The sequence below is a fragment of the Thalassophryne amazonica genome, chromosome 19 (genome assembly GCF_902500255.1).
Source record: "Thalassophryne amazonica chromosome 19, fThaAma1.1, whole genome shotgun sequence".
Lineage (NCBI taxonomy): Eukaryota > Metazoa > Chordata > Actinopteri > Batrachoidiformes > Batrachoididae > Thalassophryne > Thalassophryne amazonica.
In genome coordinates, this window is record NC_047121.1 from 38718076 (window position 1) to 38731376 (window position 13301).

A 13301-nucleotide genomic window follows, 5' to 3' on the forward strand; every position below is an offset into this window, starting at 1 on the left:
AAAAAAGACATACTGTAGATAAGGAAGGTGATAAATACACAGTTGCATCCTTGAGCAATGCCCTCAACTCCCAAGTTGCAAGACATGCTTCTGGGGTGAATTACCTAGTCTTAGTAAATGGAATTTTGCAAGGTAGATTTCAACAAGTGACATCGCAGCCAGTTTTTATATTTCATTTTTTATATTTATTCCCTCTGAAGAGGTTTGTTTTGTCAACTTGACCTGGAATGACCCTTTGAACCGAGCTGAATTAATTTTGTGGGAGGTGTAGACACTGGATTTTGAAGTATAGCCAGTTGGTCCCAGTGTTTATTTGTGTTAACTAACACCATATTTTTGGGGTGTAGCAGAAATTTGTGCCCCGTGATTGTTTGCTAATCTTGATTGCTCGGTTTTACACGTTTTAGGCAAAATTAGATTTTTTTTCTGTGCTCTTATACTGACATTTGTGTGCTTGTAGGCATCTTTAGGTGTTCTAACAGGATGTTGTTTTCTCTTTGTGATGTCAAAGTTGTAGCCTCATGGTTCTTCAAAGGAAACAGTGGAATCCGTAAATTACGATGTGATTTTAGAACTATACCAGATTATCCATATTGCTGACACATTCCACTTTGCCATTTTGCCAGTATCTAAAAATTCAGTTGATTAAATTTCATTTCACAGTATTATGTTACATTTGATTGAATAAAGATGTTATTATGGCTTGAGGTGAAATTTTAAATGCAGAAATAATGTAGAATATAGAAATGACAAGTTAACATTTGTTGTGAGCTACGTTACTGTACTTTTCCAATAAGTGTCCTTAAATTATTTAATCTGACGTCTCCGTTTCTCTTCTGTCCTACATTTGGGCTTCAGAAAGACCATCAAGTTCCACTGGTTACACTTGACTGGTTGGCTTTTGTCCTCTCCAAAGTGTTCAGAGTGCGAGATAGATTTGCTTTCTGTCTGTCAAGGCTTGAAGTGTTCTGTGATTGAACATTTTTGCTTCCAGAACCTGGGTAGTTGCCCCAACTTTGCTCCAGACTGGTGGAAGTGGGTGACTGGACAGTCCTTTCACCTACAAAAGCGAGAGCAGAGCGTAATTGGTTGATTCGCCCTCTGTCTAAACTGTTCACTGTATTTAATTGGCTGCTTCTCCCACGCTCCACAGTCCCAACACCACCCGATTGGTTAGGTCTCCCTGCCTGTTGATTGTTCAGAGTTTGAAGTTGGCAGGTTCTGTCTCGTTCAGGGAGTTTTGTCTGGGCAGAGCTACTTCTGTCAGTGTTAATAGTTTGTATTCTCTGTTTGTCCTTGTCCCGCTCCAGGCTGGTGTCCCTGCGTCCAAGTCCCCTCCTCTCCCTCTCCAGGCTGGTCTGAATTTCTGCTCGCCTTGCCAGAGCTTCTCTCAGCTGGGTACGGTAGGTCTCAATCTTTCCCTGGAGCTCCTGGAGCTCCCCTTCCCACAGGCTAGTCTTCGTGACCCCGCTTCCCAGGGGAGAAAGCACCAAGCCCGCAGAAGCCAGTGCTGAGATGGGGCCACCGTTAGCATGGAGGCTAATTGCTGGAGGGGATGCAAAGCCTATACTACCAAGCCCCAAACCTCCGAGGCCTAGCCCAGGACGACCGACCATCCCGGGCCTGCCACGTACTGAGGCGGTGTGTGTGCGCAGGCGGTAACTATGGAGTGTTTCCAGGTCAAAATGCACACGTTTTTCCTTGGGCTCATTGGACGGTGAGTTGTTCGCATTGTCTCCAGTTGATGCAGGGAGGGATGAAGGAGGAGATGGAGGATTAGTCTGATGCTGTTTTCTGTGTAAGGTGCAGTTTTCTGAGATACAAGAGGAGGGACTAGTGAGAGAGAGAGCGGGAGAGAGAGGAGGGACACACCCAGTGAGATACATATCCCAGTATTTATAATACTGATTGTACATTTTCCACTATAACATTACAACATGCAGAGAGTATACTATATTATACTTGCCATACACCATACAACACCATGCAATTTATATTATACTGTACTATGCTATGCAATACTAAACTATACATACCACACCATACAACACCATACTATTTATATTATAATGTACTATGCAATACTAAACTATACATACTGTACCATACACCATATTATATAATACCACACCATACTATACTGTACTATACACCATACAACACCATGCTATTTATATTATAATGTACTGTGCTATACATACTGAACCATACACCATACTTTACCACACCACACTAAACTATACAGTGTATACACCATATTATACCACACCATACTATACTATACTATGCTATACACCACACAAAACACCATGCTATTTATATTATAATGTACCATGCTATCCTATGCTATGCACACTGTACCATACACCATACTATACCACACTATACTATACAGTGTATACACCATATTATACCACACCATACTATAGTATACTATACACCATACAACACCTATGCTATGCACACTGTACCATACACCATACTATACTATACACTGTATAGTAATAGTATGGTGTATGGTACAGTAGGTATATTATAGCACAGTACACAGTGTACTGTGCTATACAGTATAGTGTACTGTGCTATACTATACCTACTGTACCATACACAATACAATACCACACTATACTGTACTATGCTATATACCATACAACACCATGTTATTTATGCTATACATACTGTACCATACACCACAACACCACACTATGCTATACTATGCTGTGCTGCACTATCCTATAGTATAATATACGCTACATGCATGCAAAAGAAAATGAGTTTGTTACTTTTGATCAAGGCCAGTCAGTTCCTTCCCAACATCTTCATATGTGGTGTGGAGAGCTCGATGGATTTTCTGTAAGCACAGATAAAACACATCTGATAAATCTGGTCATGTTTCATCGGGTCAGATAAAACACATCTGATAAATCTGGTCATGTTTCATCGGGTCAGAAGTAAATCAAGGAGAATATAACAATTAAACCTGTCACGGATGCCGTGGTGGCTTCTGTCACTTGTCTCCTTCATGCACAGTGTTTTTAAGGACAGTCTGCTCTCGGCCACATTGACATTTTCAGTCTATTGTGTAGTGATTGATTTATCAGATCTGTCCAATTTAAAAGCTGAGAAAGAATAAGTTGCTTATTAACAAGAAAGTTCCCCCCTCCCCAGAACATGCCTGAGAGAAAGCCCAAAGAGAATAACTCAGATGTCACCCTCTCATTTGAGCTGGTGTTTTGATGAATGCCCAACGCTGCCTGGGACTGGTTGCCCTTTTTCGGAGGACTACAGCAAACAGATGTGCGCAGACTTGATATTCACAGCCACATTTTCATTATTCACTCAAAAATATCACCACCAGCACCTCGTTTGCTCTTGGCTACAGTTTCCCTGTGACATTTACAGCTCCAGTTGGTTGTTTTCCTGCATGTTAGAAACAACAAACCTCAAAATGCCTGAAATCACACTGCAGAAAAACAAAATGTTGCACAGTGTTTGTGCACGTTTTAGTCCATTCATTCACTTTGGATCCTTATAATGAAATACAGAGATGTGAAAAATACTGTAAATACTCATAACTAATGAAGAGCAGATTGATGAATGATGAATGACTGCTTTTTTAAAGATGCACATTTAAAAATCATAAAAATGAGTGATTGCAAATTGAAATGTCGTGAAGCACTGCTTATGAGACCCATAAATATTACATTTTAAAGAGTTACAACAGCATTCCCTATTTAATGCAGAGTTTAATCTGCCAAATCCATTTCTGCACATTTTCAACAGTAGAGGGCGATATTGACTGGCAGAGAAGAGCAAGGTTTGTGCAGAATTCCTGTGTGTGCATGAAAGACACTGCAAATGTGTGTGTGTTTTTTTTACTCACTTGACTCGTGTGCAGCCAGTACTGCAGCGTGCGCGCGCGCCGGAGCCGAGGGATAACCAGGTGATAGAAGGTGTGCTCTCCGGCCAAGGTCAGCAAGGCTCCGCCCACTCCCATACACAGCAGCACAAATAGGCCTGAAAAATGCTGGATCCCCATCTGTAGAGTCTGCAGGATGGAGGGAGCACGAGCGACACAGAGCAGGAGAGAGTCAAGCTGACACTCAAATCAATTGTAACACTTTACATAAATGTCCATTTAAATGAGTTTGTGTGAATGTGGAATGTAATATATAAATGGTTGTGAGAAGACAAAATGAACAGGTCAGATATCAGAGAAACTGGGGAGGTTTCAAGCAACAGCCTCCAGAACAGAGTACTCTTCTGTTTGATTCCCCCCCCCCCCCCCCACACACACACACACAAAATCATGTTCTTTGGGACATGACTTGTGTGAATGAATGTGAGGCGCCATTGTAAAGTAATAACACGTATGACTAAATCGACACACAGACCAAAATCGATTGGAATGTTCTCTCAACAGGATGACGGCTCAATCAGTCAAACAATATTTACGTTTAGGAGCTTTCTGAGAGCAGAAGTTAGCTTTGTTATATTTACACACAAACAAAATGGAGTTTGCAGCTAGCTACCAGACTATGATGTCACCACACTAATGTCCGCTAAATGTCTTGTAAATGACATAAGAGGTGTTATCAGGTTACAAAATGGCGTTTTCAGTTTTACGAGGTCTATTAGAAAAGTATCCGACCTTATTATTTTTTTCAAATGCCATATGGATTTGAATCACGTGTGATTACATCAGACATGCTTGAACCCTCGTGGGCATGCGAGAGGTTTTTCACGCCTGTCGGTTACGTCATTCGCCTGTGGGCAGTCTTTGAGTGAGGAGTCGCCCACCCTCTCGTCGATTTTTTCATTGTTTAGGAATGGCTCAGAGACTGCTGCTTTGTTTGATCAAAATTTTTTCAAAACTGTAAGGCACAACTGAGTGGACACCATTCGATAAATTCAGCTGGTTTTCGGTAAAAATTTTAACAGCTGATGAGGGATTTTGGTCTGGTAGTGTCGCCGTAAGGACGGCCCACGGTGCCTGACGGCGATCTGCGCTTCGAGGCAGCAGCGTCTCGCCGTTTCAAGTTGAAAACTTCCACATTTCAGGCTCTGTTGACCCAGTAAGTCGTCAGAGAACAGAGAACTTTCAGAAGAAGTCGGCATGAGGAGTTTATTCGGACATTCCATTGTTAACGGACATTTTGTAATGAAAGAACGTGCGGGCAGAGTCGCATGTCGGGCCAGACCCGACCGCGGGTGGTTGCGACAGGAAAAACACCTCCGTTGGAAACCTTAACGGGCAAGTTGGAACATGCCCAAGCTGTTAAACAGTTTCTCAGTTACTCACTTGTTGAAAGCCATCAAAAGCCGCCTGAATTTTACAAATGGTTTTCAACACGGAGGTGGTATTCCTGTCGCGGCGCACACAGATTCGCCGAGTCGTCACGGAAATGACTCGGAGAATTTGCACGCACGTCTTTCATTAAAAAATGTCCTTAAACAGTGGAATGTCCGCATAAAGTCCTCATGCCGGCCTCTTCTGAATCTTCTCTGTTCTCTCACGACGTCCTGGGTGAATTAGGCCTTAAATTAGGATGTTTTCAGGTCAAAACAGACCGACGACGGCGCCTGGAAGTGCTGCACAACGTCCCGCTCCGTGGGAAGTCCTTACACTGACAGAAACACCCCATAATCTCTCATCAGCCGTTAAACCTTTCACCGAAAACCAGCTTAATTTCTCGAATAGTGTCCACTCGGATATTCCTCACAGGTCCAGAAAAATTTTTGATAAAGCAACGCGCACCGTCTCGAGCAGCGTGTGAATCAAAGGAATTCAGCCGAGAGGGCGGGACCACATCTCACTCAAGGCCTGCCCACAGGGAAATGACGTCACTGACGCGTGAAAAAACTCACGCATGCGCACGAGGGCTCAAGCATGATTGGCGTAATCGCACGTCATTCAAATCCATATAGTTAAAAAAAAAATAAAAGGGTCGGTTTATTATCTAATAGACCTCGTAGAAGTGTTTATTTCTCACTAGCCTTTACATAATATATGACAGAGGTTATATTTACACACAAACAAAACAGAGTTAGCAGCTAGCTACCAGTCTATGATGTCACCACACTAATGTCCGCTAAATGTCTTGTAAATGACTTCAGAGGTGTTATCAGGTTCCAAAAACAGCGTTTTCAGTTTTAAAACTGTTTATTTATCACTAACCTTTACATAATATATGACAAAGAGGTTATATTTACACACAAACAAAACAGAGTTAGCAGCTAGCTATCAGTCTATGATGTCACCACACTAATGTCCGCTAAATGTCTTGTAAATGACATAAGAGGTGTTATCAGGTTACAAAAACGGCATTTTCAGTTTTAGAAGTGTTTATTTCTCACTAGCCTTTACATCATATATGACAAAGAGGTTATATTTACACACAAACAAAATGGAGTTAGCAGCTAGCTACCAGCCTATGATGTCACCACACTAATGTCCGCTAAATGTCTTGTAAATGACTTCAGAGGTGTTATCAGGTTCCAAAAACAGTGTTTTCAGTTTTAGAAGTACTTATTTCACACTAGATTTTACATAATATATGAGAAACATGTTATATAAACACAAATGAAGCATTTTTAGAGAGACCTGCCACTGACGTCACGGTGCTGCGCTACTATGATTGGATGTCACCTCCGCCACTCAAAAAAAGAAAAAAAAAAGGAACAGATTGAAACAGAATGTGACTTTATTTGATGGCGTCGGTTAAAACCAGACCACGAAGTTAGAAAGAGACGCTTAATAACAGAATACACTGCTCCCTTTTGGCAGCTCTACACACCCCCTGATATAACGCCAGTTCATTATAATACTTTCTGGAGGCCTGGAGGAAGTATTTATTTTGTTTCTACGCTGTTCTCCATGTGTCTCATTACAGCAACACCTCTGTTAGCACTTAGTCCCACGCTGATGCCGCACGTCCATAAGCGTCAACGCTAACCTCCTTTTGCTCCCAACCCTGAGGGCACACAGTCTGACCAACGCCAACATTGTTTAAGAGCCGTCCACTCTCTTGGCTCCAAAAAAAGATGAACAGTAATAGCTTCCGGACACAGGGGGAAGCCGAGGTCTTCATTTCGCTGGAGAATCAGGTGTAATTGCATTTGTTGCTTATAATATGACTCAACTTTGAAGTGGGATTTAAAAGGAGATGGCCACGCGGAGCTGAATAACACCTCTGTTCACAAACAAGAGATAAAGATAGAGACGGTGAACTGTGCTGAGAGATTCTTCAACAAAAAAAGTGACATGAAAATTGGAGGGGGAGGGATGTAAACTCTGCTTTAGTGTGCTGAAAACACAAATAAGTGTCGACACCTGGGGAATATGCGACTATAACTCTGTAAATAGGTGTGTGTCTGTGTTCTGACAGGTAGTACTGTCACAGTCCCAATGGGAGACTCATTTTGAGGAGGACAATTGTAGCTACACAGAGACACCTGCTCACAAACATCTCACCTCAGTGACGGCAAAGACTCTCTTTCCACAAGGCACCACCTTATACCATTTGTCATGCAGCATGTCCATGACGCCGTCCGACTTGTAGCGGCTGACGAACTCGGACACATTACGGGTTAAAGGAGAGCCCTGGGGCAAGCCTATACCGTAGCCTGGAAAAGGCGGTGGGGGTGTGGGAGCACATAAATATATTAATGACACTGACAATCGCAAATAAAGCTGCAGATACTTGTTTTTGTGGAGGAAATACAGCTGGTTATAGTTTGCTGAAGGGCAAATGCTCTCTGGGAAGAAAAGAGATTTATGGCTTTGCAAAGTTTTAGTTGGTATCAGATACTTCTGAATGGCACACAAACTGTTTTTGCTTCTTTTGTGCAGTGAAATGACATACTGATCTGCTTAAACTAGTGGGTTCAGCTTCATACAGAACAAAAAAGTAATGAAAATTGACCAAATATCAAATATGTGTTGATATACCATTTATACAAGTAAACCGAAACTTTGGAAATGAAATAGATAAACTTAAAACAAAGCTTGTTTTTGGATTGATCTGATGCATCACAGTTAACCAAAGTCAAACCAGTTTATCCTCATTATATGTCCCTTTAATTTGGAGAGTTATAAATTGATAGTATTTCTTGTTTTTGAGTTATTGTGTTAACAATCTGGAAGGGCTGGACCCATCTATTTTTTTCGTTCTATGTGCAGTTAACAGGTTACATGCCTAGGCTTTCCAGAGCCTAGGAAAATAAGTGGAATTGTATGTAACTCAACTAAGGATTTTTACCAACCAAAGGGTTATGGGTTCAATCCCAGGGTTGTCTGAATATTGAAGTATCTTTGAGCAAGACACTGGATGGTAACCACTCAGACACTCGCCTCACGTAAGTAACTATGTACCTGCCACACGCAGGTGAAGCATAGGTATTCCCCTGGCATTCTCCAGCCACTGGGGCCCCTTTTTAGCCCACAAAAATAAAGGTAACCCGTTAAAGGTAACAAATTGAAGGTAACCCGTTAAAAGTTTCACAGTTGTCTCCTATAGAGTTCCAGGCCATGAAGCCGACAAATGGGACTCCTTTTTTATATTGTAGTATTACTGAAGTGCTTTGATGTAGTATCACTGTTTGTGCCGAAACCTTCTTAGTCCCTGGAATAATAAGGAATAAATACAGCATGCTTGTGTTACACGCACATCACTGTGGTAAGCTGGTGACGGTGATTTACTATAATTCACATTATTTCTGTCAAAATGAAAATGCAATTGGAGCCCCTGGAGTTTTCATTCTGCAAGCAGATTGCTTTAATTGGCTTGCTCAAGAAGATTTGGACAATGAAAATTTAAATAAATTATATGCAAGTAATGCACAGTCTCCTCTGCAAGTAACAGAACAACAAATTAATTTCTTTTTGCTGTACACTGAAAACATTTGGGTTGGTGATCAAAGATGGCTGTGAGTGGGTAATTTAGAATGTCAGCATTTATTTACCCTGGTATTATGTCTACATATGTCAAACAGCATGCTATAGTACTGCCTGTGTCAGACTACCCAGAAATACTGGAACATGATGGTACTAACAGGTGTTTCCTTTGGTCCAGATGCACCAGTTAGATTGCTTGTTTGAAAAACAAGTAAGCAACAGTACCTGTGGGCATAAAGATGGTAAAGGCGATGACAATCTGACATTTGACCCCAATTACCTTGTCGTTCACTCAAATACGTCACCTCTGACCTTGCATGGCACTTCTGGAATATACCGAAGTGTATTTCACAATTCGTCTAAATAGAGTTGAAAATTTAATTCCTTGATCTTGACCTTTACCAAAATTAATGAAAGCACAATTTCATGGTCCGCTTTCGTTCACATACCAAGTTTGGTAGAAATCAGCAAAAGGATCTGGAAGGAGGAGGACAACAAACCTCGGCCCCAATGATTGTCCTCTGCTACCCTCTAGTGTCCGTCCTGGATTTGTTACCTCCGCCAAGGAGGTTATGTTTTCGGTCGCGTTTGTTTGTCTGTTTGTCAGCAGGATAACACAAAGTTTTGAACGGATTTTGATGAAATTTTGTGGAGTGGTTGAAAATGAAAGAGGAACAAGTGATTAAATTTTAGTGGTGATCTGGATCATGATCTGGATCCAGGAATTTTTTAAAGGATTCTTCACCATTGCAGGATAGAGGGAATTTTGACATTCTAGTTTCTAACTCCACAAAAACAAGGCAGAAAGGCTTGAAAAAAATTAGGGTGTAACATAGTCAAATGTTCTGTCAAACAACAAAGTTTGGTGATGATCGGATCTGGATTCCGGATCTGGTGATCCAGAATATGCAAAAATATAGGGAACATAGAAAATGTGTCAGTGTGAGGTGACAAATGAAGCTAGAGATGCACTAACTAACACCAAATTGTAGCTGAATCTGTACTGATTCAGTAAGGTGTCATCAGATTTGATGTACCTTCAAATGTTATGGAGCTAGATCCAGAAGAAAACCGCCATTACCGAAAAATCGTTTTTATACAATAACCTTTGAACTAATAAAGATATAAAAGTGATTCCAAGTTCTAGTGGTATGTTTTCATGGTCAAGGATGTCAAATATAAAGGAAAGAAAAGTGTATGTATCATAGTTTTGGTTGTAACACTGAATTGTTGAATAGATCACTGTGCCAAGGAGGGAATCTCTTTAGGGTCAGTGACCCTATGGCCTTGTTTAGAGAAGTGTTTCATAAATGTTAAAAAATTCATATATTTGCAGTTTAGTTGAATAATAAATTGAATGTTGTCTTTTATTTGTTTTTGTCTATAAGCACATGCAATATCAATATCAGTGCTCAGATGACAGTAGCTTCTGGGAAAGGTGCAAGTTGCAATAAACTGTGATGCCAAGCGCTAAGGATACATGCTATCCAGTCACAGCAGATGAAACTTTTTTTTTACTACTGAGCAAACATCATTGTTGGACTTTTTTAGGTTCAATGATTCCATGGCGTGTAGATGTTATGGCGTCAAGGTTTGCACTCTCTGAGTGCTTCTAGTTTCTAATATGTGGCTTGTGGCTTTCTTCCTGTGTCTCTTCCCCAGCTGTGTCTCATTCAGCTAATTTCCCCACCTGCCTCCTGTTTGTAGTCACTCCCAGTGTATTTAAACCCTGTTCGTCTCTCAGTCTCTTGTTTGAATGTTTGTGCTTTGTTGCTTTCTTCTTGCCATTGCTTCCACTGTTTCCTTGTGATTGTCTTCTTGTTGCTGACCTTTATTTGCCTCTTGTGAGTTTTTGGCCTTGCTTGACGTTATTGGGCACTCTTGCCTGTTTCTTTGGTTAATCGCCATGTTTTGACCTCTAACTGTGGTTTGTTTGTTTTTTGTTTTTTGGACCATTCTCCTGCCAGTCCCCTCATGGGCACTGTTCCCAGAAGTTTCGGACTGACATCCTATGTATTAATCTCTGATCTCTTCCCATGTGAATGATTAAAGACTCTGTTTTTGAATTTGCTTGTGTGATCTTTGCGTTAGGGTCTGAGCCATCGCCCCCCTGTAACACCATATGTATATGTGTTTCGTGGATATCTGAGTAAAAATCTTTATATTTGACCTTTGATGCCAATGAGGTTGACCTCTGGTAAATTTGATGTTGTCTGGGTAACTCCAGAACCCACCTACAGGTTTGGTGGACCCTAGTAGCCTTGACTTTTCCCAAAATTACCCCTTTCAGGATGATTCTGGGGTTGACCATTGTACACGTCAACTTTGGTGGAACTTTGCAAAGTATGTGGGAGGATTCCAAACAGAGACGAACCAACAATTTTGACCTTTGACCCCAGTGACCTTGAACTTTGCCAAAATAAGCTCTTTAAGGGCATATCTGGGTCAGTCAGAGCCAAACAAATGTTTCTCAGATTCTACCATAATGTAATACTGTCTTTTACTGAGGTTTTACCTATGAAGACTGCTGTAAGCTATTTTGAATCTGAGAAAAGGAAAATCCATCAGAGACATTGAACAAATCAAATCAAATCAATTTTATTTATATAGCGCCAAATCACCACAAACAGTTGCCCCAAGGCGCTTGGACAAACACTGGGCATTGTCAATTGAACAATTTGGAATGTTTTGAAAAAGAAACCAGTAGTGAGCATCAGTACTGAATGGGTCAACCAAGAAAACCACGGAAGAGGATAAACTTTTTGCAGTAAACAAGTGGGAATTGCTGATATTGGTCATCTCATAACTTCTTGGGGCATTATGTAAGACCCTTTATCAATTTTCTCAAAAACAACGGGTCCTATTTTCCACCTGGGGCAAAGCAACACACAGCACAAATGTGTCATTGGTAGTTTCCACTTGATGCAGTCGTGTGGTGCACACAGTGAGTCCATTTTTTGCTCATTTGTGCAACCATGAGTCTGTTGGTTTAAATAATGGGTGTGGTCTGACACAGTGATTGCATGTTTAATGTGGAATCAGAAAGGAGTTGCACCATAGACCAGCAAAGACCTGCTCTAAAGTCAGGCAGTGTGCATTTATGATATTTAATGTCTTAATGAGGGAAACACAACACATGGACATCCTGCCTGTATACATAATAGCAACTAAATTAAAAATAGCCAATAGAAACAAGAGTCATCATGAGATGACAGTTCTCCCCAGACCACACAAATCAGTAATACAAAGTGACTGGGATCATGCTGAACACTATATCTCCTCCCCCATTATTTCATACTGGGAGATAATAAATGCAAGCACTCATTGGAAAATATAATCCTCCACCTTACTGCTTCGCCTCAGGGAGCTCTGGTGGCATCTTTCCACTTGTGTGATTTGACAAGTTGGCACAGACCTTTTAAATCATTAACATATCTCTCACTTGCATCTTTTTTCTAAATAGCAGTGCACAGGGTTCCTTGCACATTAATTTCTTAAAGGGGATGATGGAGCACACTGCTTTATTTCATGTTACGACCAAAGCATACCCATGAATAATGAAGACTATACATAGGTGCAATCACTTGCAACTTGCATTCTACTTTGTGCTCAGATTGTGCATGTTCTGAATCACAAAAATGATCAGGATATGCCCCCCAAATTGATTTGTGTTATGCATAGCTTATCAAGAGAGGGCTCAGTATGTTAGCGGCAAGTTGAATCTAAAATTAATAATTGCATTGGTTCCAAATAATTATCATGCTTTATGGAAACAAATGCACTACAGAAACAAACAAAAGTAATTCTGAATCTGGTGATTTTCAGAATTATTGATTTCACTCTATACAATGGGTAAAATTATTATATGGTCACTGCGACAACTCAGCTAGCTGGGGTGTACAGCTAGTGCATTCTGAGTGCATGTCCCGAGCCCAAGTAAACGAGGGAGAGGAGCAATGTTACAAGAGTGGAAGTGAGAGTTGGGACTTTGAATGTTGGCTGTAAAACTGGTAAAGAGAGAGTGTTGACTGATATAATATCAACATACTGTGTGTCCAAAAGACCAAATGGAAGTAAACCTAAGAACATTAGAGGTGTGTTCAAACTGTTGTCTTAGTGTGGACAGTAGGAGAAATGGTCTTCGGTCATTCTAAAGGAAAAGTATATTAAGAGTGTACTAGAGATAAAGTGAGTCTCTAAGAGGGTGACCACTGTAAAGTTGAAAATCAAAGGGGTGGTGGTGAATGTCATCAGTGCATATGTCCCATGGGTATATTGTTTTTCCAGATTAAAGATGCATCTGTTCTCTCTTTCATATGCACAAGATACTACCATTGCCCTGAATTTCTTCCTCCCTCCATCTTAATTTTGTTACTCATAATGGAGCATGTCTCTGTCTCATTTA

At 40.8% G+C, this 13301-nt stretch overlaps 1 protein-coding gene across 1 annotated transcript in view; it reads right to left on the reverse strand.

Moving 5' to 3' along the window:
- Positions 1-424: 424 nt before the first annotated feature.
- grin3ba (glutamate receptor, ionotropic, N-methyl-D-aspartate 3Ba) overlaps positions 425-13301 on the reverse strand; it is a 270268-nt gene continuing 257391 nt past the window's right edge. The window contains exons 9-12 of the mRNA XM_034195295.1: positions 7475-7626; positions 3884-4048; positions 2784-2851; positions 425-1833 (exon numbers count right to left, since the gene is read on the reverse strand). Of these exons, the coding sequence (XP_034051186.1) occupies positions 867-1833; positions 2784-2851; positions 3884-4048; positions 7475-7626 (1352 nt within the window). The 3' untranslated portion in view covers positions 425-866. The remainder of the gene's footprint in view (positions 1834-2783; positions 2852-3883; positions 4049-7474; positions 7627-13301) is intronic.